At 35.8% G+C, this 26,465-nt stretch overlaps 1 protein-coding gene across 1 annotated transcript; it reads right to left on the reverse strand.

Moving 5' to 3' along the window:
• Positions 1-1,281: 1,281 nt before the first annotated feature.
• Positions 1,282-26,265, reverse strand: LOC100369861 (bestrophin-4-like). Its single transcript, XM_078006929.2, has 8 exons — positions 26,194-26,265; positions 14,892-15,339; positions 9,180-9,334; positions 8,807-8,884; positions 7,557-7,754; positions 5,357-5,437; positions 3,891-4,042; positions 1,282-3,767 (listed from the first exon to the last, which is right to left on the reverse strand). Exons 1-8 carry the CDS (start codon positions 26,263-26,265, stop codon positions 3,422-3,424), a joined length of 1,530 nt encoding a protein of 509 aa, XP_077863055.1. The 3' UTR covers positions 1,282-3,421.
• Between the last annotated feature and the right edge of the window lie 200 nt (positions 26,266-26,465).

Raw genomic sequence — 26,465 nt, forward strand, 5'->3', positions numbered from 1 at the left:
ATACTGGGATTCACCAGCTGGGACATGTTCTGTTCACATTGGAACAGACTCTATGCAGATCAATGCAAGTCCGAAGTCAAACGTGAGCAGTAACACGTACGGATCCCGTACAGTTTGCAACAGGTTTATATTTAGCACAGCATATACATGATAAATAATATGTCGAATAATAAAATCCATTGTGATGGCTGGCGCTATAGGCTCTATGATTGGCTAGTACACGTTTAGAATTCCCTTTTGCAACCAAGGTACCTGTTTGTCGTCATCAATTGTCAACTCTTCAGGCATGTGAATTCCAATCAATGCAAACCCCACGGCGCCTCCTCGCCAAACCACAAGGGCATAATCACGGCCACAGGAATGACACTTCTCATGTAGATCATCTACGCAAAAATAGAGATTACGCATGTATCACAAATGTGAAGAGTATTTGGCGATTTCCTATGCTGGTTTAATATAATGCCCAGGTAGCTCAGGCTTGGAGATAATGTGATTTTGTCGATACTTTCTCCAAAGACAATAACCACACATAAATTACTTCTTGCTTTTACTCCAATATCTGTCACCAAAGGGACATAGAACTTAAGAAATTGTTAGAGCAAATATAAACGCTCAGCTTCGTTAGCACTACTGAAAGTGCGCAATATGTGCGATGGACTATTCTCTGTGTTTATCTGCACAGAGAAAAGTAATGAATTGTGTAATTTGTTCTACCAATGAATCAATGTTGAGGGCGAAAATCGCTGAGATTAAACCTATATTTGCCTATTTTAGACAACACCTAACAATATTCAAATAGTAGTAGTAATTTGCTAGTGGTGGTAATAACAATGATTAAAATGCGCAGCGCCCTCACATGTATAGTCCAAGATTGATTAAAGCCCTCTTGAAGAACACTATGCATATTATTGAATGTGAAAAACGCCCCAGGTGTTGTCTATTTTTTGTGAGGGGTCATACCGAAATATTAATTGTTTAAAGAGAAAAGTATCCCACTACTAAATACAGGTCTACTTTAAATTAGTCAGGTATGTGCAATGAGTCATAACCTGATATTTATGAAGGTGGTATTCAATAATTGGATTTCAATTATTTATGATTACAGATGTCAACAAAATGTTCCAGCATAAATACTACTATGTGCATGCTGGTTCGATCTACACTATATTAGAAGCAAACTATTTGGCTGTACGGCTGTCTCTCCTCCATTCTTGGGTAAAAAAAAACGTCGAGGCTTGAATATTCAAAATATTGGATATATAAATATTGCAATAAAACAAATTGAGATTTGAAATGAAAGACAGTTTATTTAATGTTTTTTTTCTGGGTTTCAGTATATTATAATACATTGCGGTGATGAGTTTGACATAGAGTATACAGCGCCAACTACGGCGGTTACTTTTGCATAATGATGGCGCCCGCTACGGCTTTTGTGGTAATACACTAGCTCTGGTGGAATGCCTGTCGAACACAATGAATGAGACTGAAATTATTGCCACAATGAACAATGTTGTAAATTCAAGTTTATGTCAAATGCATAAAAATATCACGCAAGTACCTGAAACGTGCACATCGTGCATAAGATTTTGTCGCTGAGATAGTCACAAATAAAATACGTATTAATAGTGTAAATAAAACGTTGTTTACAAAATAAATAAACCTATATATATAGGAAAAAACCATGGCAACAATTCATGTGCCTATGGGTTTGTGTCAGATGACTGAAAACAGGTTAGGTGTCTATACAATTTCTAGAAGTTTTTATCATTTTTATCTTTTGCATTAATATCAGTTAGTGAATAAAATGATTGATGGGAATAGCTCTTGTAAAATAATATGCCATATAGAGGTGTAGAAGAAGGAAGACGTGACATAAAAAATAATGTTAGTACGGCAATACACACATGATTGTGATTCTTTAAAAATATGCATAGAACACAAAAGTGATATCAATATCTTGGCGACAAACGCGTTAATTTGCTTTTCCTAGAGTATAGTTAAACTATCAAAAAGTGCACATTGTTTCATTGGCAAACTTGACATTGACATTTTGATACTGTAAATGTATTTAAACAAATGTGAAAACACATCTTTTCGCAGTTTTAACATTATTTACACCGCGAGTACGAATTGTTAAATAAACGCATAATCATTACCATGGCAGCAAAGTACCGTGCGAATCTTTGGAAAAAATAAAGTAGTTAGAAAGTTCAAAAGTATAGGCAACATATAACAAAAAAATCTATGACGTCAGCGTGATGTAACGAAGCAAATAAATAATCACAGGATAACATTGCCCGAGGTCTACTCTTATGAAACACATACATGACAAGACATGACTTGTTTTCATTTGTAGACATAATCACGTATCGACGGAGATAGATGTTGTTCGATACGTGTTCAAACATTCTAAACAGGTAAAAAAAAACAGAAACACAATGAACGTGACAGATCACACAACACAATATTGCTGGTCAATATATTATATCACGTCTAGCTGACATAATTTCTATTTGATTGAGGACAAATGCTGTCACGTGACACGACTACACTCGTTTTCAACTTTCCTAATCTTCCCATTGACACATGTTGATCGATTAACTGTATTGGTCGATTAAAACAACAGATCGCGCATCTAAACTCAACCACGTGCATTACGAGATCTCATAGTAGATAAACAGAAATTACATTAAATTATGTCATTTGAAAATTATTATTGTGATTAAGTTTAGAAAAAATAAAATACTAGTTACATGTCCCTGTGTTATATAGTGCATTTGTTTTAACGTACGCAATAGGTTGTAGATATTCCCAATAAATATACAATCGCGCAATGTTTCGAATATTTATTTCTAATTACGCGATGTTTTTCAAGATTGTGTACTTTTCAGTCGAATCGTCCTCCATGGCAGCAATGCTACCTCAATAAGCAGCTACATCCTTGTCATACATAAATGACACTGCCCGTTCCTAGACAACAAAGGGGGCTGTCACTCAAACACCTACTAACTTGTAAAACATCAAAGATGACGATGCCCTCTACCCTCCACAATTAGCCATTGCTTGTCATGCTAACCTTCTGGGCAGCAAGTTTACCCCCTCCCCGACACTCATGCACACACTAACAGCTACTAGCCTGCCTTACATTTACAACATATGTGATACTACTCTTCACGGGCAACAGTGATAAGCAGGTAGATGCTCGGCATACTACAGGGGCGACGCTTCCCACCAAGGCACAATGCAATAATTTTTAAAGAATTAAATGTTGTTAAAGACACTTCAACGCTGTATTTACAGTAGCGCAAATGCTTATGCAAAGCGAACAGTTGCTTATAACTACGGTGAAAATTCAGTTCCATGTGTAGAGCGAAGTGATTGGATAACGCATCAATCAATCCTTCATAAAGTCAATTCAATTTCAGAGTGACGTTACGGTACAGGAACGCGGGGGTTGTTTTTCTTCTTCAAATAGTGCAAAGTCAGTAAGAGTTTTCCTAGGGCTATCACCGCTGGTAGGCGATCGGCGACATGGTTCCGTCTCCATAGCATCCGAAAGCATTTCGTTTGAATGTCTGCGTGACGGTGATGCAGGCGAATCTTTTTTAATGAATTCGTCACACTGACCAATCTCTTCATCTTTTTGCATTTCTGAATGTAGCGCTGAGTTTGTTCGTCTACGGGCATAATTATCATCATCGTAGTCCCTCCTGCTGTTTTTTCTCCTGTTTCCCTCAGTTGAAATCGACATGTCAGACTTGGACATCCTGTATAAAAAAAATATAGTGTTATCCGACATTAATAGACATTTGCCTTTACTTTAATGTAATATGCGACAGTTACACGTTCATACATACATTTTATCATGTGCAGTTAAATGGATTACATACCTGACTCTAAAAGCGGAACCCATCCACGGCTCTGTTTTGGTTTTAAACGAAAATTCTGTATGTGGTATCTCAGGCTCCATTATGTCGTAATGTATATCCTTGACCAATGGCATTTGTAGATTATAGATGTGATCCACGATCAAATAGCTCACCTGTAATGCATAACAATATCAGTTTTAATACATTGAGTCCATACGTAACGCTTCTATGAATTTAAAAATCGCCACTTACGTCTATATATGTGAGCAATTAGGCTATAACTGTGCTTTACACTGAAGTCCTGAAATGCCGAAGTTGACTGTTATATTTCATATATATTGTTTTATTGATGTCGGTCCACAGCAGTATTTACTCGCAGTTGTGTGCTAGGCATTCTCTTAATCAAGAATAAACGTGAAATACCGTCTAAATATCTGCCCTCGTCCAATCAGAGCGACGTAATCGGGCAATTATAATGATGGCATAATATATAGAATGCAATCGGATTTGTACTATAAATCATAACTTGATATCCAAATTGGTACAATTTTGTAACTAGAAATGGTACATTCGCGAAAACGATTTGAATTGATTTGGTGTTTGGGCGAATGACGGGAGAAAAAATTGCTGACACGAACGGCCATTTGCTGCACTTGTTTATTTTTTATTGTAAATACGAGTAACAATTTATTTTGAGGTGCGAAAAGCAATGAAAGTGACAAAACGACATTGAACGCTGAAACTACGTGACAAAATAAGCCTTGTTTGGTTTACAATAACATTGTACAGTACATGTTAACGATAGCTAGGACATTTAAGACACAGGTAAAAAAGACGGCACGATATAGCAATTAATTCAACTGCCCTATGAAATGAGCACTTTAGTTAATTTCTTCAAACCCATATGATGAACATCGCAGGTTTAAAGGTTTAAACACCTTCTGCTTTTGCTGATCAGTTTTTGTGTCTTTCTTAACTTTTTGAAAGACTAGTATGTGTTAATGGAGTTTTTGTGGCGGAATAATAATCAAAATGGAACCTTATATCCTATATCACTTTGAAAAAATGGTAAAAGCGTGTTTCTTGTTCGTTTTTTTAGAAATGTTTGTTAATTTTTTTAAATATTTGTTTATAGTTAAGGGAGTGCAGCTAAATTCTACAGGTAATCGATCCGATAACATATTTTATAATATTTGATGACATATTCCATATGTACTAGAATAGGTTTTATTATTATTTTATGTTGTACTTAATATATTGAAACAATTGAGTTATTAGTTCGTAAGTACCGAACTCGGGTAAAATTATTTTTGTATACTCGAATGACCCAAATGTAATTTCTTATACGGATTGATTTATGATTGTTGTCCCCAAAACGAATACCCCTGAAAGTTGATGGACGGCGTCTTGAAATGACAAATCGCTTGGATCCCTATTTTGCTATTACAACATGCGAATCAGAATGTGAATATATGTTTACTATATACCTGTAAGTTTCTGTCCACTACCCAGTTCATCTCAAAATCGTCGTCATCTTCACCGAATGGATTCATGAGATTTTCAGCTACCTTTGGTGTAAACAAATACATAACAAATCAGCTGAATTTACAACACAAAATGAATATTGAGGATGGACACTTAACAAATCCACAAAATCTTGCATTTGTGGTATGAAAGAATAAGTTAAAAAACAGTGAACTTTGCCTGTGCTAGAGAAACCTTCAACCTGTTTTTATATATTAGAATATGTATATATTAATGCTGAATTGATTAATAATACCTACTATATGCATACATACAGATTGAGGCTGAGGCCCATGAGGTTATTGACCTGAAGCACTTGCTGAATTTCATTTAGCCATAGGCGTGTTTTATATGAATGAAATATAGATCTTTTATAATTTCAAATGACGGTTGAAAAATGTAAATTATTGTAAATATTCAGAAATGACGGCAACATTTCATTTGCTGTGTGATTGTTCGAGTGTTTTACAACACTACTTGGAGTTTCGTATGCAATTGACCCAACGTACCTTACCTAAAAATGAACCTTTATGATTTAAACATTCCGTGCAATATGTCTACGAACGATTAGTATCAAACGTTTTGGATGGGATCTATATCCTGCGTAGTAAATCGGCCATCATAATGGAGGGAAAGACGCAAAGGCTTATGGGAAAAAATAGCGTTATCGAGTCATATCTCAGCAAATACACACTTTTCTCCTGATATGAGTGTAACACGGTGCAAAAGTGAAAAGCCTTCTTGCCTTAGTAAAATGCAGTGCACAAGGCGATGATGCACTTAAAACAATAATTATGGAAGTATGATTAGGGTCACAAGTCATGGTATTACATTTGAAAGATTTGAAAAGACCCTACTAATTTTATCAAACATGCGACATAGGGCAGTTATTCTAAAACGGGCATTTCAATAAACTCGACACTAGCCTTCTGAAAGATGATATATAAAAAAAGGTTGGCGATATGATAACATCTAGTGTTTTTGAGTGGAAAGTAAACCAGTTGCAGCCTCAACTTTTTTTGAAACCTACACAAAAGTCAGCTAGATATCACCGACATACTAGTATACTAAGAAATAAATTAGGAAATTTTACAACATTTTTGTTGAAAATATTCAGAACGAACAAGCAAACGTTGAGATCGAGTTGGAGAAAATACTCGTATACCAACACAAATCCAATGCCGCTAGAATTCACTCACGTACCGATGACTAAGTGAAAGGTGAAAGGTCAACTCGTAATTTTCTTAACCCTGAGAGACGTAATATAACTCAGTACACCACCCGCAAATTGCAATGTGCTGATTCGAAGATAACAAAGCAAAAACATATATTTGCAGCGACCGTTCGCTTTTATTTCCATTTATATACCGCAACACATGTCAGCCAGGAAGTAATCTAACACTCGATGTGGTCGAATACAGTAGAAGCCCAGATTTTGACTGGTTTCATAGTTTTATCAAAAGTTTATTATGCCATTTGGGGAACTGTTTTTGAAATAATTCAAAGGGAGCTGGAAAGAAGTAATCCCAAACACAGAATTTGAGACTATTGTTCACAAAATAATCTTGACTGAACAGATCTTGAAAACAAAATTTCAATAAGTCTTTCCAATGATTTTAATGTTTAATGACAAAACGAATGCAGCCAATACTTGCCCGTATTATGAACTCAATTGAATGAGAAAACTAATGAACAATTAATGAAGTAATTTTATACACAAACGGAGTAAACACCCCCGGGGCAATTTTTTTCTTGTAAAACTTTTTATTCTGTGGAATGCGTTTTTCATAAAACGCCTTTGCTCGTGGGTAAATGCTATATCCTATTAATATTAATACGAGCTTGCTACAAGCAAAATACAATTGTCACGCGATATTTGATAGGGTTGCTTCCTGTCTGCCTTGCTGCTTTTATTATTTCTTGTTGGCACTGTTCAGCATATATAAATCGTGGCTAATGTGTTAAAAGTGGTATTTATTAATATTTATTTATTTATTTATTTATTTAAAACTGGTAATGCATTTCTGTTAAGAAAAAAAAACGAAATATACTGAATGTGTGGCAAATACATAAGCATATATATAATTTCAAAAATGTTACTGGGTCAGCATAAAGGAACAAATTTACACCTGTCCATGCAAAGACGATGATGAACTTACTTACCTTAAGCCACCCAAAGTAAAACAAAAACTGTAGCATAGTAAAGGCTGGGAAATAGTAATCTACATTATAACGCTGTATATCAGCTGAACTCGGATAATCAATTCCATCTGGCATCTGTTCCGATTTACGCCCGAGCTGGAGATACTGCCTACCAAACAAACAGGCACAAAAGAAGGTATAAACAGCAATGGTCACAACCTGTAAAATGAAACAAATTATATACATTCATTTGTGTGCAGCAGTAGTAGTCTGAGATTTTCGCAAATGCTAATTCGTGGCATTGATAAGTACTTCATACATACACGATGTGAGATACCCACATGCCCATAAGTTGCTAGTATATTCCCACAGTTCTCGTGCTACTTACACTTCAGTGTAAAGTCAGTGCATTAATAGTAATTCCCATACTTCACTAATATTGTTAATGCTGTCTATTTCATTACACATTGACTATATTCTGTACATTACCAGTACTACCCATTCTTAAAAATAGTACCAGTTCTTCTCACACTCACAAACACTATTACATTTTCACTATTTCAGTGACAAAACTGGAAATTCATTCCACTAATTTACTGTAATATTAGGGCAAATAGCGCAAAACGTCTCACTCATCATATAGGCACATTATATGAAGTAGGAGCACTTTCCATTGAATCAGATGTTTTAGTACATCCAATTGTAACTTGGAAATTATACCTGTAGCCAGATATATCTGAGGACAATTAATATAATTAAAAAATGTGTGTGTATATGTGTGAAATGCGTTTTAATAAATCTTAATTGTCAAACTTATCAATGTTGGTAAAGCCAACAATATTTCTACTGGGAATTTAGAATGTGTAAAATGAATTTATTGGAAATATATTTTATATATTTTATTGAAATTCATAATCTTCCAACAAACCTTCGTTCAGTGCTATGGAATTTATGCATGACAATTCTCATATTGAAAAACAGGTATGAAATATACGTTGGTAGTAGGTTGAGGCTCTTGGTTTGGCAAGGGCAGATGCTGTTCATACAGCACATACTGCCAATCCTACATTAATCGGTGTACAGAAATATTGTAAGATCTCCTTACTGGAACAATTAATGATCACGTATTACAAATTAAACTGCGACTTGGGTTACCACCGTGGTATGCTGATGTATATGTTAATTACAACACTGACGCGTATAGAACTAAAGACTCCAAAATAAGAAACTCTAGAATATGATGCCAAACTGTCCTCATAACAGTTGCTTACCTGTGTGTACACCAATGGTATCGTTACCCAATCAAAACCATACAAGTCATCGCAATTGTCGTGGAATTGATTCAAATCCTAGAAAATATTGAAAATGTGAATTGTTAATTGAATTATTCGCTCAATACATGAATGGGTATTTTGTACGATTGTCTGAAATCATTGTTTTATGGTGCAAATAATAAATATGGCAGCTTGACGATGCCCCTGAAGTAGATATTTATTCCCTTTGATAACGTGAGAAATTTTGTTGTATCGGTGTTTAGTGTTATCAGATTAATGACATTGATGGAATCTTATATATATATATATATATATATATATATATACCACAATGGCGAATATTAAAACAGAATATTTGATATAAACTCACATCAATTATCGTTTTAGCCGCGGGTGCCGATTTGATTCGGTTGTCATCCACAGCTTTCCTAACAAGATTGATAAACCAAGCACACGGTAACCAATGCTTGGGGTGATCGGAAGGTATTTCTAAATACACTCGTTTCTCTTCCTCTGTCATGAAACCTGCCATAAATTACAGAATGTCAACACTATTATAGTTATAGTAATGTGACGTGTGAAAAAAATTAAAATCGCGTTCTTAAAACGAAAAAGAAAGATGCTGATAATGGTCTGTCAAAACCCGAATGTGAATATGTTTGTTTTTGCTGTTGAGTTATGGATATACCACTCACAAATGTCTGTATGTCTAGATAGTAATTATCATCACCAATTGTATACAGGTTAATGTTGGTCAGGTTGCTGACGACGGCATATGGAAGTTATGTGGTCTGTAAATGTGTCACGTTTAATCTTAAAAACAAAGCCACATTCAGATAAACAGGCTTGTTGTTGATCACATACTGGGAGTTATTTCAATATGACATCAAGTAAATTCATAGTTTTGAAAGTGATGTACAATTACTTAAATTTTCATATATGTAATTACTGCCTCGCTCAAAGTGTGTTTTTTTCAATATGCTGTAACAAATGCGCGTTTATGCAAAATTAAACTTGACCATGTGCCTCGCAAACCAGAGAGAGGTGAATAGGGTAGAATGTTGGCAGGTAATCAAGTTGAAATATCTAGTAATATGTTGTGTTATGAGATATTGGCATGTGACTGATGTCATGCTTTGTTTGTTGTGCAAGCGAGCTTTCATCATCAAGGTTAAAAGGTCGGCTTCTGAAACATAAAGCAGTAATGTAATGCCAGCACGGCCCTGACTAGATTCGCAAGTAAGAAGATAAAAGTTGTGATCGTGCAACTTTTATAAAACAGCTGGAAAGTGAATGTGTTCCAACACTATAAATGATGTGTCTTTAATCCGATGCAACTATATTGCAAAGAGTCTACCAATCGTATATAATCTTGTGTTACGCCTTGTCATAAAACAGTAGTGACGTACAAAACGTGTACAATAGTTCTATTTTGTATTTGCAAAAGACTACTGTACACATTCACTGAAGAAGATCTACATGTATCTTTATACTCTGTGTTTTTTTGGGGGGGGTAGCTAGTTGGTTTGACAGGCTATATTTTAGTGGTAACGTAATGAGATCTGTATTGACTCGGGGAGTCTTGCTAGATCTTAAAATTTTGCCATGACTTAAATTGAATAGTAGCGCTACATCTGTGACAAGTTGTTTTGTGTGATATCAGCAAAATGTTCATGTACAATTAATATAGACATATAACCTATATATATCTGGCATACTGACTTATCTGTATGGTAAACCTCACATGTCTCATGAAGGTCTAATACCACAATCTTTACCCAGATTTAGAACAAAATAAACAAATAATGATATTATTTGTATCAGTACCATGGAGTCCAGACAAAGTTTCTTACTGTTATTTACATTTGACTAAATTTCTTTCCAAATTTGTAAGTTCTAACATTTATTTATTTATTTATTTATTTATTTATTTATTTATTTATTTATTTATTTATTTATTTATTTATTTATTTATTTATTTATTTATTTATTTATTTATTTATTTATTCATTCATTCATTCATTCATTCATTCATTCATTCATTCATTCATTCATTCATTCATTCATTCATTCATTCATTCATTTATTCATTTATTTATTTATTCAAATAGTGAGCCCCTGATTCAAATAAATAAAAATAACAAAGTAATCCTTGCTCATGTTCCATGTTGATGGGTGAACAATCCCAAACCAAACCTAAAGTATTTGGGCAATTCTATCATGTATATTTCATACATACTGGTAGATGTGTTTAAATGTAATATATGATTAGTGTATAATCGGCGTGATCATGAACTGCCTAATGACTTTCACTAATGACAATCCAGGTGAATCAAGGGATGGTATCGGTGCCATTAATTCCCTTGTCAAAAAACAAATGATGCATCTTGAATCAAAATGTCAACAAATATGAGTTAAAATGTTACTACAACCTAACTATTTACTGGTTATAGGCCGAAAATGAAGAAAAGGATTCAAGCACTGGCTACCCATATGTCATCTTGGGAGATTATATTATACTGACAACAAATTTATCAGACAAGCTTGTGGCTATACCTTGGACGGATTTGTCAATGACTGGTAGCATAAATCGGTGTACAGAAATATTGTAAAATCTCCTAACTTAGAAATGTATGATCACGTATTACACATTAAACTGCGACTTGGGTTACCGCCGTGGTATGCTGATGTATGTGTTAATTAAAACACTGAAACTTAAATAACTGCGACACCAAACTAAGAAACTCTAGAACATGATATCAAACTGTCTTTCTCATCTGCATTTTTCCGTTGAAGGTACTAAATCCCGTATCTCAGAGTTATTGATTTTGGCAGAAGGGAAAGCACAGAATGATCTTTCCTAAGCAAAACTATCCAACACATATCTTAAATCTATCTTTAAAAATTGATGATGATACTACAATTCTGGGCTTTAATGTAGAGCTAACAAAGACTTTACGCTTAAAAATGGACTTAAAATACATATGAGGAAGTAACAGATCAAATTAAAATTTACAATACAATTTTTTGTAAATATTGGTACACATTACAACATTACCAACTGCAACAGTATTCCTAATCAATGTTTCTCAGTTCAACAAACGGATCGATACAAAGAAATTGTGATTATGTCCGATACTAAAGCGACAGTGCTTGATGGAATCAGTGTCAAAATATTAAAATTTAGTGCCTCTGCGATTTATTCTACTCTTATTTTGAAATCCAGATCTGTGTCGATTGAATGGAAGATTGCCAAAGTTATGCCAATATTCAAATCTGGTGACCCGAAAAATAATGTGAACAATTATAGAACCATTTCAGTGCATCCGTTATGTAGTAAAATAATTGCAATTGTTGTAAACTTGCTAAGTTGTATAATGAAATTCTTAAGAATATCAACAACGGTAAATATAATATTGCTGTTATGATAGATTTACGGAAAGCATTCGATAAGTGTGAACCACTCGATATTACTACAAAAGCTCAAATGCCACGGACTAGCTGACATTACACTCAAGTGGTTCAACTCTTATCTTGAAAGCAGAAATAAAATGTGTATTATTGAAGTGTTCGAATAACTTGGTATTAATAAAGTGGTCCCACAAGAGTTGAAACTTGGGCCATTGTATTTATTTTATTTATCAATTTGTCAACATTGAACACATTTGCAGACGACACTATATTTCATGTCACTGATTTACAGGTTGTCGTGTCGCGTGACGTACATCTCCGACTGGATAACTGAGAACAGCTTGTGTTTAAATGCTGATTAAATTTAGTATATACATATAATGGGATTGTTATTGACACAGAAGAGCTATGGTTCTTCCCAGAGACTTGCGCAATACAAACGTGCGACGCCAATTGGCATCGCAAATAAAAGTCGACAAAAGGACAATGTTTCTACGCGGAACACCGTCAAAGCTACCGCCAATCGATAATATCATGTTCATTAAACTCTTACCAAAGCCGAACTTGTGATAAAAACGATTAGTTTGATATTCTTTTTCACGGGATATAGTAATCCGGACCACAAATCCGGTGGCAACCATTTTCTTCAGGTCGAACTCGGACAATATGGCGTCACTGGAGAAGGTATTTCTGATAGCTTGTTTGATACTCCCGTCAACGAACATGTCGTCGCACGTTTGTGTCACGCAAGTCCATGAGAGAAACGATAACTCTTCTATGTCGATAAAAATCACAATGTTCAAAAATAAGAAACTTAATGACACGAAATATACCAGAAATGACTAAAATACCATAACAAAGACTAAAGACCGACACAAGAAGAGCTATGGACTCACAACTACGTATGTTGTGCGTAGTGCATGTAAACGACCTATCCCCAAAAAGATAGTTTAGTTACTTGGGTATCTGTAGCCAAGAGTAGATATCAATTTCAAAGATATGTTAAATTTTATAAGTCATATCGATAAATTATACAGAAAGGTTCCCAGGTTACTCGGTACCCGCAGTCGATGTGTCTAAGCTAGTGCTTTAGTTGTACCATTGATCGACGACTGTGATCTGATATGGGTAACGGTCGTAAAAAACATAAGCGTCCACCAAGAATAATTCCTTCCTAGATGTGTCTATTTTCTATTTACTGCAGTTATATTCAATAAATTAGAATGAATTCCAGTGTTACAATGTATTGAGGTTCACAAAGGGGTGTTAGCATATAAGGCTATGAAGTTACATGGGCAACAATTTTGTTAAACATATCCACACTCGTCAAACTAGGCCAATGTTCTGTAGTGATTTCGATTGAACCGCCTATCAATGGCCAACGTTTTCGAACGAGGTTTCACTGGAAATTAGTTCGGTAGGGAGTGTAAATATTTTTATATCTCGTTTTTTTAAGCAATTATCCTGACAATTTATTTATTAATTACAATATATTTACGTTTTTTTTATAAATTAGTATTTAAATTGTGTATGAATGTTTTGCCGTGTTTTATCTATTCCTTTCGTGGTATTTTAATTTGTTGCGCTATTCATGGGAAACTTTATTATTATTTAAGAATATCACCCAGCTATGTGGATTTTAATATTTGGTGGTATGCATAATCGGTCAGGTTTGGATGTGTTAGATGTCATGGGTGGTTTTGTTTCACTCGAAAACTGTATACAATACAATGAATGAGACATCTGGCAAGATCAGTAACGTAACCTGCGTAACGTCAATATACGTCAATAATATTTGGATGGTTATTTGCTAAATGTACTGTGGGACACGGGTGCCAACGTACAACCCAATTGCTAGAACAATTCGGCAGTTTTGTACATCCCTGGCCCCACATTATGTTGACAATGAGTGGCCGCTTGTAAGGAAGTAAAACGGAATCAATAATGAAGCTTAAATCGCACTGGTCAAAGCAAAGGCGGGTGGCAGCTGAATTGTCGTGTTGCTTCATGAGTGTTGACGGGATGAAATAACTTTTTGAAAAGCCGTAAAGTAAAAAAAGAGGAAACACTACACAGGCTCCTAATTTAGAATACCAGTATTCGTACCGTACTAATCTCAAATACACACGCCAGTCAAAACGAACTAAATATTCATATATTACCCCCCTTTTTCACTCAAAAACTGGGTAAAGTTTAGCAACATAATAGTATCATTCGCCAACACTAAACATATTCATTGCAAGTTCATGTGTGTTATTGCAGCGCCGTATTGTTCCCGCTATCAGAATTGGGCCAAGGCAACGATATATAGAATATCAAAATTAAAAAACTATATATAACACAAAATGCCACGTGGAATTTAGTTTGGAACGAAATATAGCATAGCATAGCGTAGCGTACCATAGCATAGCGTAGCGTAGCATAGCGTAGTGTAGCATAGCATAGCATGGCATAGCATAGCATAGCATAGCACAGCGTGGCACATCATAGGATATCATCGAGTAGCATATTATAACATACCATAGCGTAGCATTAGCCTGGCATAGCAGTGTTTCAGTATCAGCATATCGACGATACTTATCAATTAATTCGGTGAATGTAAAATGAAATAAAGTAGAAAATTACCAATGAATAATAAGGATGTTCCAACGAGAAAACGAAGGCGACGTACCTGCAGTGACTACGTAATCCAGCGATGGAAATCTCTTTTTCACAGATTTGCTCACAGTGCAGTAGGTAAGCAAGGCACCTAGATTAATGTAACGTATCATAGTGCGACGAAGCATCCGAGCCTCCTCATCTGTCCCATGCACGTTAGCAGCAATATCGTAAGCCAACTTGTCTGGCCAGGGAATAGACAAAAACTGGTCCCACCAACGTTGCACAATAATAGAAACATAAAAACCCAACACGAAACTTATAGGCGTCATCGACGTGAACTCTTCTGCATAAATACAAAATGCCTCGAAGCTAGTCTTCTGTGTTTCGTTGAGAGCAAATCTATAGACGAGACTGACTATTGCGTAGGAGAACAGGAATACTAACGCCTCTCTCCAAAGTAGCTTGTAGACGCTACCTTTCCATCTGAATAACAGCTTGTAAAATCCACCAAGCTTTGCCTGTAAAGAATAGAAACAGTATAATTTGATCATATTAATACAATCCTTTCCATAACACCCACTTCATCCACTCTACATATGTTAGCTGTCAGATTCCCTAAAACAATGTTACAGCAGCGGATAAATAATTACCAATGCTATCACGTTCGAAAATCGTTTAGATATATTTAAAATGCAGGTCATGCAGACATAATCAAAGATTGAGCTAATTTGAATGCAGATGTACCAACACAAGACGTCATCATTGAGACAGCATGTGCCAATTTTATCCACACATACTTCACTGTTTGGGACGTGTTGTCTATACTTGCTAATTATAATATACAAATGAGCCAACTTCATCTAGGCGTTGTGTTACTTATTTCTTTTATCTGAATGTCATTGCCATTCGATCTGTATATACCTCTATGTGACCACACATCGATGACAACATTTCTACTCACAATATATTTCTGGGAATTGCGATTATGCGTGTGTTTCCCAAAATAACTCATCTATTAGTAAAACATCTCTACCCACAATATAATTCTAGGAATTATGGGTAAGCATAATTAATTAGGTCACAGGACATATGTGTGACCTATATCACTACCCGTACGTGGTTACATACTGTTGACTAAAATACCGCTACACAGTGCATCGCTGGAAATTGTGAATTGGAAGTAAGCATAATTAATTAGGTCACATGACAGACAATGTGTTTCCCAAATGACTATCCCATGACAAGAATGCATCTCTGGGAATTGTGAGTGTGCATAATTAATTAAGTCACATATATGATCAGGATTATCAAAGGATGGCGATAAATTACCAGTGTGTTATCAGAGAACAACCAACACTTACCAGTAGGTTATCAGAAGATAGCTAGAAACTCACATTTAGACTGTCAGAGGATAACTAACACTTACCGGTGGTTTATCAGAGAACAACCAACACTTACCAGTAGGTTATCAGAAGATATCTAGAAACTCACATTTAGACTGTCAGAGGATAACTAACACTTACCGGTGGTTTATCAGAGAACAACCAGCACTTACCAGAAGGTTATCAGAAGAAAGCTAAAACTCACATTTAGACTGTCAGAGGATATCCAGCACTTACTGGTGGGTTATCAGAGAACAACCAGCATTTACCAGTAGTTTATCATACGGCAGCTATCCAGTAGATTATAAGAAGATAGCTAGAACTCACAGTTAGATTGTCAGAGGATAACTAACACTTACCAGTAGTTTAACATACGACAGCTATCACTTACCAGTAGAATGTAAGAAGATAGCTAGAACTCATAGTTGGATTGTCAGAGGATAACTAGCATTTACCAGTGGGTTTTCAGAGAACAACCAGCACTTACCAGTAGTTTATCACACAGCAGCTATCACTTACCAGTAGAATATAAGAAGATAGCTAGAACTCACAGTTGGATTGTCAGAGGATAACTAGCATTTACCAGTGGGTTTTCAGAGAACAACCAACACTTACCAGTAGGTTATCAGAAGATAGCTAGAAACTCACATTTAGACTGTCAGAGGATAACTAACACTTACCGGTGGTTTATCAGAGAACAACCAACACTTACCAGTAGGTTATCAGAAGATAGCTAGAAACTCACATTTAGACTGTCAGAGGATAACTAACACTTACCGGTGGTTTATCAGAGAACAACAAGCACTTACCAGTAGGTTATCAGAAGATAGCTAGAAACTCACATTTAGACTGTCAGAGGATAACTAACACTTACCAGTAGGTTATCAGAGAACAACCAACACTTACCAGTAGGTTATCAGAAGATAGCTAGAAACTCACATTTAGACTGTCAGAGGATAACTAACACTTACCGGTGGTTTATCAGAGAACAACCAGCACTTACCAGAAGGTTATCAGAAGAAAGCTAAAACTCACATTTAGATTGTCAGAGGATATCCAGCACTTACTGGTGGGTTATCAGAGAACAACCAGCATTTACCAGTAGTTTATCATACGGCAGCTATCCAGTAGATTATAAGAAGATAGCTAGAACTCACAGTTAGATTGTCAGAGGATAACTAACACTTACCAGTAGTTTAACATACGACAGCTATCACTTACCAGTAGAATGTAAGAAGATAGCTAGAACTCATAGTTGGATTGTCAGAGGATAACTAGCATTTACCAGTGGGTTTTCAGAGAACAACCAGCACTTACCAGTAGTTTATCACACGGCAGCTATCACTTACCAGTAGAATATAAGAAGATAGCTAGAACTCACAGTTGGTTTGTCAGAGGATAACTAGCATTTACCAGTGGGTTTTCAGAGAACAACCAGCACTTACCAGTAGTTTATCATACGGCAACTATCACTTACCAGTAGATTATAAGAATATAGCTAGAACTCACAGTTGGATTGTCAGAGGATAACTAGCATTTACCAGTGGGTTTTCAGAGAACAACCAGCACTTACCAGTAGTTTATCACACGGCAGCTATCACTTACCAGTAGAATATAAGAAGATAGCTATAACTCACATTTAGATTGTCAGAGGATAACTAGCACTTACCAGTCGGTTTGCAGAGAACAACCAGCACTTACCTGTAGTTTATCATACGACAGATATCACTTACCAGTAGATTATAAGAAGATAGCTAGAACTCACAGTTGGATTGTCAGAGGATAACTAGCATTTACCAGTGGGTTTTCAGAGAACAACCAGCACTTACCAGTAGTTTATCATACGGCAACTATCACTTACCAGTAGATTATAAGAATATATCTAGAACTCACAGTTGGATTGTCAGAGGATAACTAGCATTTACCAGTGGGTTTTCAGAGAACAACCAGCACTTACCAGTAGTTTATCACACGGCAGCTATCACTTACCAGTGGATTATAAGAAGATAGCTAGAACTCACAGTTTGGTTGTCAGATGATAACTAGCACTTACCAGTGAGTTTTCATAGAACAACCAGCACTTACCAGTAGATTATAAGAAGATAGCTAGAACTCACAGTTGGATTGTCAGAAGATAACTAGCATTTACGAGTGGGTTATCAGAGAACAACCAGCACTTACAAGTAGTTTATCATACGGCAGCTATCACTTACCAGTGGATTATATGAAGATAGCTAGAACTCACAGTTGGATTGTCAGAGGATAACTAGCACTTACCAGTAGGTTATCAGAGAACAACCTTCACTTACCAGTAGTTTATCATAGGCAGCTATCACTTACCAGTAGATTATAAGAAGATATCTAGAACTCACAGTTGGATTGTCAGAGAATAACTAGCATTTACCAGTGGGTTTTCAGAGAACAACCAGCACTTACCAGTAGTTTATCACACGGCAGCTAACACTTACCAGTAGATTATAAGAAGATAGCTCGAACTCACAGTTGGATTGTCAGAGAATGACTAGCACTTAGCAGTGGGTTATCTATCAGACACCAGATAACACTTACCAGTAGATTATCAGAAGATAGCTAGAACTCAAAGTCAGAAGATAGCTAGCACGTACCAATGGGTACAGCAAACATCTAGTGGTAGGTTATCAGATGACAGCTAATTAATTAATTAATTATTTAATAAATAAATAAATAAATAAATAAATAAATAAATATATAAATAAATAAATAAATAAATAAATAAATAAATAAATAAATAAATAAATAAATAATGTTTATAACACCAAGTCACCTTGTCGTGTTTTATGCGCGCTGTAAACGTCACATGGGACCCATAACAAACACGACGCGGAACGACAATTATGACAATTTAAATTTTCCAACAAAATTAGATGTGTATTTAGAAGTTATAAACGACAAGCTAGGGCATTCGGTGGCGGATATAAGACCTCTATGGGTACAATTAATCACGCGAAGAGGGGTCTTATATCCGCTTCCAAATATCCGAGCGTACGGTTCATAACCTCTCTATAACACAAGAGATCGTTGCTCATATCACATTGCTATATGAAAATGTCTCACAACGTTTTATCTTGGATTATACTGTTATTGTAAGGGGTGACGAGGAGCCATATTTTTTTAAAAACATAATACCCAGATTTTTACTGCTATTGGGTTTTATTACACCTCGCAATAATTGGTTATAAATAGATAGATCGTGCTTGTTTCTAGAAATATAAATTGGTGAACCTTGACCCAGATAAGATAATCTCGAAGATGTTTTATAGCCAGGATATTTAATTCATTCTACTCTAAGACACGATCACTCCATGATATGTAGTCAAGTGGAAAATGCAACACAATTAAAAGTGTAATTAGTAATATGCCCTAATGAGGGTCATATAAGCACGACGCATACGCAATGCATACATGCAGATCATATAATGCACGGCGCATTGCATCGATGGGGGCAATATAGCATTAATCAGGGTATACACAAATGAGGTTCTTATAGCACGATTGATGGTCATATGGCACGAGGCAATACACTAGGTTACCATGTCAACTCGTATATTGTAGCTTTCATTCATCATCAAAAAGGCGAGCGCGTACATGAATAATTAAGCGACGACTCGTTTTAAAAGGACGCACTGGGCGACACAGAAAGTGATTAGACGAGTATAATGACGATAATGCTGAACTATCTAAGCGCCATATACGTAACACGGGGTATCTATTAGGTCATCAGACAGCATAGTTAGGAGACTTATAATTACAAAAGATGAGCTCACCGTTTGTGCGTGATCTGACCATTCAAACGAAGTGCTTCTGATGACAAATATAGGACGAGACACTCTGCGTCTGCATTGCATCCGAGGAGATAAAATACGACCGCGAACATAGCCGTTCCTACTCTTTGATCTGGTGAGACCGTGCATCATATTGAATATCCGCGATTACAAGCCACGTGTGACGTCGAAATGGTACATATACGATCATTGGAAAACGTGTTCTGGTGAAAGTCCTCAAATAACGCCAGATGAATGAGAATGTGTTTCCCCAATTAAATATCAATTTAGAAGTGAAACCGGAAAATATCAGAAACAATATTTGCGATATTACGTAGCAAGAATCTAGACAATTCGGTACCAGCTCACGGACCACACATCTGTCTCCGCGTAGCACTTCAACGCGACGTCTATTGAAAGATGGTCCTTGATCAGATCAGCTATTATTCCTTTTCTTGACTGTATTTTCTGCACACATTAACATTATTAATTGAAGAATATACCAAACTAGAGATGGCCATCGACTTGGCACTTAGGCTAATTGAATTGACTGACGATAAAAGAGGTGTTATCGATATACTGGCTTACAGGTCAGAGGTCATGTACAAATTATATAACACTTCCGTTACTTCTTTTGAAAATAAGTTCTTAAGCAAGACCGCGTCATCTTGATAATTCTAAAATAGTCCAAAAAATAAGGCAATCATCGTTCACAAGGCAACAATCGGGTGGCTTTTTATTTCGCTTTGCATGCCCTTTTGAGTGGCCTCGTCAGAGAATTCCACCTGCCGCTGTCCGTCTTTATGAGGAACGTCGACATGAGAGCCCACTTGCAGCAGTTTATTTTGTGTGACACGCAAAATTATATAATATCAATACATCACATGAATGTAGACAGGCTGTTCATATTTCTAAATTTTATTCAATAAGTTTGATGACATAAATTTAATTCGTTCAGTAGCTAGGCCAATCATTCTTAACAGTTGCATGGAACGTTCATGGGATTGTTTGGAGAGTTACTGAAATAAACGACTTACAATGACAAATGACAACCAAATGACAGCTACAATTTTCCTCCCAGCCGCTGGGGCACTAATTTTATAAATATAAAATTAAACACTGTAACCAGTTTCAAGAAGGAGTGAACGTTTTTAAAGAACGTGTATATATATAAAAATAGTCAGCGGGAAATAGACTCCATATTAATGACAGAAAACGCTTTAAATTTTTTTTTTTTTGAATATTACAAGTACTATTATCATGGTAACTACAGTTTAAATAGTAAAACATATTCATTTCTAGGTAGGTGAGAAATTATCCTGATCGGCAGAACTGATCGCTATGGTAATCCATTTCAATGTTGTTCCACCACTGTGTTTGACCGTAATTCAAGTTATTATGGGGTTATGCTACATTAAAAACGCTCACATCGTATTAAAAATAATTGTACCGTGCATTTATGAATTTTATGATTGGACCATTAGCAACTCCAGGGCAGATTTGGAAAATAATGTATAGGAGGAAAGTCATGGAAAAGAGTATTGAAGGGGTCAAAACAGAAAAATATTTCACACCGGCAGTGATAAAAAAAAACTACGGCCAATTGATCATTGGGACAGAAATAGTACAAAAATGAAAAAAAAATGCAATTTTTTTTCTGCTATCGCCACTAGAGTTTCTAATGGTCCGCCCCTAATAAATATTTATAGTTGGAGATACTAATTCAAATTAGAGGATATGAATAGGTGTTAATATGTACAGCCTTTTATTCGCGAAGCGCGAATTACTTTCTGAATTCATAGTGACGTCCGTTTCAAAAGAGTGTTTGAACATCCGCGTCCAAGTAACCCACCGCAGTGACGCCAAGCAGCCACGTGATACAAAGATCAGAGAGTTTGCAATTGACATGGTGGTTTCAAAGTGTTCTTTTTAAATTAAAAAATAACTGTGAACCACAGCCTTGGGTAATCTGCAGTAACGATAGTAACGTAGTGTAAGGTAGTGTGTGGTTGTTTCTGTAACGCATATGTGGTATTATACCAGTGTAAGGTTGTGTGTGGTTGTTTCTGTAACGCATATGTGGTACTACACCAGTGTAAGGTAGTGTGTGGTTATTTCTGTAATGCATATGTGGTATTACACCGGTGTAAGGTTGTGTGTGGTTGTTTCTGTAATGCATACGTGGTATTACACCAGTGTGAGGTAGTGTGTGGTTGTTTCTGTAACGCATATGTGGTATTACACCAGTGTAAGGTAGTGTGTGGTTGTTTCTGTAACGCATATGTGGTATTACACCAGTGTAAGGTAGTGTGTGGTTGTTTTTGTAACGCATATGTGGTATTACACCAGTGTAAGGTAGTGTGTGGTTGTTTCTGTAACGCATATGTGGTATTACACCAGTGTGAGGTAGTGTGTGGTTGTTTCTGTAATGCATATGTGGTATTACACCGGTGTAAGGTTGTGTGTGGTTGTTTCTGTAACGCATATGTGGTATTACACCAGTGTAAGGTAGTGTGTGGTTGTTTCTGTAACGCATATGTGGTATTACACCAGTGTATGGTAGTGTGTGGTTGTTTCTGTAACGCATATGTGGTATTACACCAGTGTAAGGTAGTGTGTGGTTGTTTCTGTAACGCATATGTGGTATTACACCAGTGTAAGGTAGTGTGTGGTTGTTTCTGTAACGCATATGTGGTATTACACCAGTGTAAGGTAGTGTGTGGTTGTTTCTGTAACGCATATGTGGTATTACACCAGTGTAAGGTAGTGTGTGGTTGTTTCTGTAATGCATACGTGGTATTACACCAGTGTGAGGTAGTGTGTGGTTGTTTCTGTAACGCATATGTGGTATTACACCAGTGTAAGGTAGTGTGTGGTTGTTTCTGTAACGCATATGTGGTATTACACCAGTGTAAGGTAGTGTGTGGTTGTTTTTGTAACGCATATGTGGTATTACACCAGTGTAAGGTAGTGTGTGGTTGTTTCTGTAACGCATATGTGGTATTACACCAGTGTATGGTAGTGTGTGGTTGTTTATGTAACGCATATGTGGTATTACACCAGTGTAAGGTAGTGTGTGGTTGTTTCTGTAACGCATATGTGGTATTACACCAGTGTATGGTAGTGTGTGGTTGTTTCTGTAACGCATATGTGGTATTACACCAGTGTATGGTAGTGTGTGGTTGTTTCTGTAACGCATATGTGGTATTACACCAGTGTAAGGTAGTGTGTGGTTGTTTCTGTAACGCATATGTGGTCTGAAAAAGTCTGTAAGTAGTGTGTGGTTGTTTCTCTGTCATATATTGTGATGTGACGACACCACTGTAAGTAGTGTGTGGTTGTTTCTCTGTCATGTGTCACATATATATGTGATGTGAAAAAGTATGTAAGTAGTGTGTGGTTGTTTCTCTGTCACATATCACATATATATGTGATGTGAAAAGTCTGTAAGTAGTGTGTGGTTGTTTCTCTGTCATATATTGTGATGTGATGACACCACTTTAAGTAGTGTATGGTTGTTTCTCTTTCATATATTGTGATATGATGACACCACTGTAAGTAGTGTGTGGTTGTTTCTCTGCCATATATCTCATATATAAGTGATGTGAAAAAGTCTGTAAGTAGTGTGTGGTTGTTTCTCTGTCATATATTGTGATGTGACGACACCACTGTAAGTAGTGTGTGGTTGTTTCTCTACCATATATCACATACATATGTGATGTGAAAACATCTGTAAGTAGTGTCTCATTTTGTTTTATTGAATATTTGTTGCATCAAGAAAGATCGTAAGGTTGTAATTGGCAAACACGTTGAACATTGAATTGTATTAACTGCATTGCAATTGGTGTAGCTAAATGATTATTCAAAAGAGATATCTAATTGCGTTACTGTGTATATACAACCGACCATCCAATGTTTTTTTCAATGTGGTTATAGGAATGAACCACAAGGACGCTGAGCAAGTAAAATGAAAGTCATCTAAATATCTGCAAAAAAACATTTCTAATATATTTTACATTCTGTATGATTATTTTATGTGCAATGTTTTGGTATCTTCAGCTGTATTATGACAATATATTCATGTTCTTATAGCATTTTTGTCACATTATTATATAATTCGAAAATAACATATAACATTACTTATTAATGAGTTATCTTTAACATGTATATCTTCTCGATAATTGAAATATCGTGTCGATATTTGTTCTGTGTGTTTGTGCTTGTATGTATGTGTTTCCCGTTCGTCAAAATACCAAGACAACTCGACGCGCTATTACAGGAATTATCGTTCAACCTTTTCACCACCAGTTTCCTTTTTTCATCACAAAATAGTCACGTTTATAGTCTACCCTATCCTTCAGAAGATTCGGACAAAAATAAACAATTTTTTGAGTAAAAACTGACATTTGACACAAATTTTTCATTTCCAGAAATATTGAAGAATATAAGAAAAAAGCTGGGAACAATTTGGGTGAGAAAGTCTGGTGGTGAAAAGGTCAACAAACTATGACATTTCACATTTATGACATTCTAATCAAATGAATGCACATCTTCACAGAATGGCATTTATGCGAATACAAATATTATGAAATGCCACGTTTAAACAGTATCTCTGCCGTAATTGTGACTCTTTAGATGAACTTATGCTGCAGTATCAGGTGGTTTGGAGCGTGTAATTAATCAGTATAAACAGGATCGATAGGATCGTGATGTGTTTCTACCAGCACGTCTGAACTTATACATGCATTTCTTAAAAATTTCACGAGTAACATCACATTCTTATTATAGTACCACACAAAGGTAACGTGAACAGTGCCACTGAAGAAGCAGCCAATACTTTCTAGGTTGATATGTTTTTTTAATTTTTGACAGTTTATTATCATTTGGAGGAGAGGGGAGGGGGGCTTTTACATAAATAAATTACTATATATTATTAAATTGGTAAGTGAAAGTTCATGTACTTGTTTTGTTGATTTTAGAGCAGCTTTTGATTCGGTGTTATGTAGCATTTGTTTCACTACAGGTTTTTTCTGACCAGACGATGGGACTGATCTTTCTACATAACCAACGACTTGTTTAAATCTTCCATGCCCGATGTTCTAGCAGTAAAATGAAATGAAGTAATCGTACGCCTAAAACCGATTTCATAGTAAATTGGTATAATTATCAAATAAAAACGCCATGAAAAACAGGTCGCTCATCTCTTTTTGTTTAGTTATGGCAGAGAATAACACCTCTGTATCAGTCTGATCTGCTAAAGTTCCATTTAGATATTGTTCAATGGTTCAATATTACACAGAAGTATTTCTGATCTAGCTCAATCAAAGTATAAAAATTGTCCTTACGTATACATACACATACACAATTGAAAGAAACACACCCAAGTGTTATAGAATTTAAATCATTTTCACGAAATTAGCAGATGTTATATTTCACTATTCAAGGCGAAACAATGTGATTACAATGGTTTGGGTTTCGCTGTTAGTTCCTGTCATGATTAAAGTTTTGGTAATCTCAAAGGAAAATACTACCAGCAAATAAATAATAAATTAAAATCAGACAAAACAAAACAAACTGAAATAAATTATATATGAAAAACATAAATACAAAAAATACGATCTTGTTTTGATCAGATTGGATTCAAAGTGAGCTGTACATATCAAATAATTTCAGGAAACCCGATACACAGTGGATATTGAATATACTGTGAATACCCTAGGTTCATAGTCAATAGCTTGATTGTGGTCTTGGAACTATTATGTTAAACATATTACTGTGAATATGCGTGAATTCTAAGTAAAAATTGAAGATCGTCTCTCGGATTATTCACAAATAATGCGGTCGTGTGACACTGAGAACAATGCAGACAGCATTAAACCCTTTAATGTCACACCTTTCTCCAAGCGATTATCGTGCATCGCGTGCTTTAATTATCTAAACGTCCAAAGAAGGTATTCAATGTTGACCGATTTATACATACATTCATGACCCAAAAATAGAAAGGTCATAACCACAATAAATCAATAAATCAGGCTAGTGTAAATTAAGTCAAGTTAATCTTTCGATCTGATCGGTGATTGGCTGTATGCACGTAATCCAATATATGTACTATGTGTGTATTGGTGGCATTTTTTGCACTATTGAATCATTGTCATCATCATTAACAATGATAACATCAACATATACTTACTTTTCGTAGACGCTTGGGGGCGTACTTCATTTTACTCGTGACTTGGCGCATATGACCGATGCAGTTATCCATTCCTTCAATGCAGACAAATAAAAGTCCAACGCGACTGCTTTAAACTAAGATAGTAGGCAATAATGTGTCACTTGGCGATGAGGTCCTAACCTGAAAACAATAAAACAATGCAGTTGGGAGATGGTAATCCAGAATGAAATCTAATCGACAGATGTGCAGAAATTGAGGCTACGACTCGTGTAAGAAATATGATATATCCA

The sequence above is a fragment of the Saccoglossus kowalevskii genome, chromosome 2, assembly GCF_978046115.1.
Source record: "Saccoglossus kowalevskii chromosome 2, keSacKowa6.1, whole genome shotgun sequence".
Lineage (NCBI taxonomy): Eukaryota > Metazoa > Hemichordata > Enteropneusta > Harrimaniidae > Saccoglossus > Saccoglossus kowalevskii.

What these genes read in the sequence shown, in the direction of transcription:
- LOC100369861 (XM_078006929.2), bottom strand. Translation starts at nt 26,265, where the DNA reads ATGGATAACTGCATCGGTCATATGCGCCAAGTCACGAGTAAAATGAAG. An exon ending in GGATTACGTAGTCACTGCAG is followed by an intron (nt 9,335 to 14,891) that starts GTACGTCGCCTT and finishes AATTTATGGCAG; the next exon opens with GTTTCATGACAGAGGAAGAG. An exon ending in TACCATTGGTGTACACACAG is followed by an intron (nt 7,755 to 8,806) that starts GTAAGCAACTGT and finishes TTCATTTTACAG; the next exon opens with GTTGTGACCATTGCTGTTTA.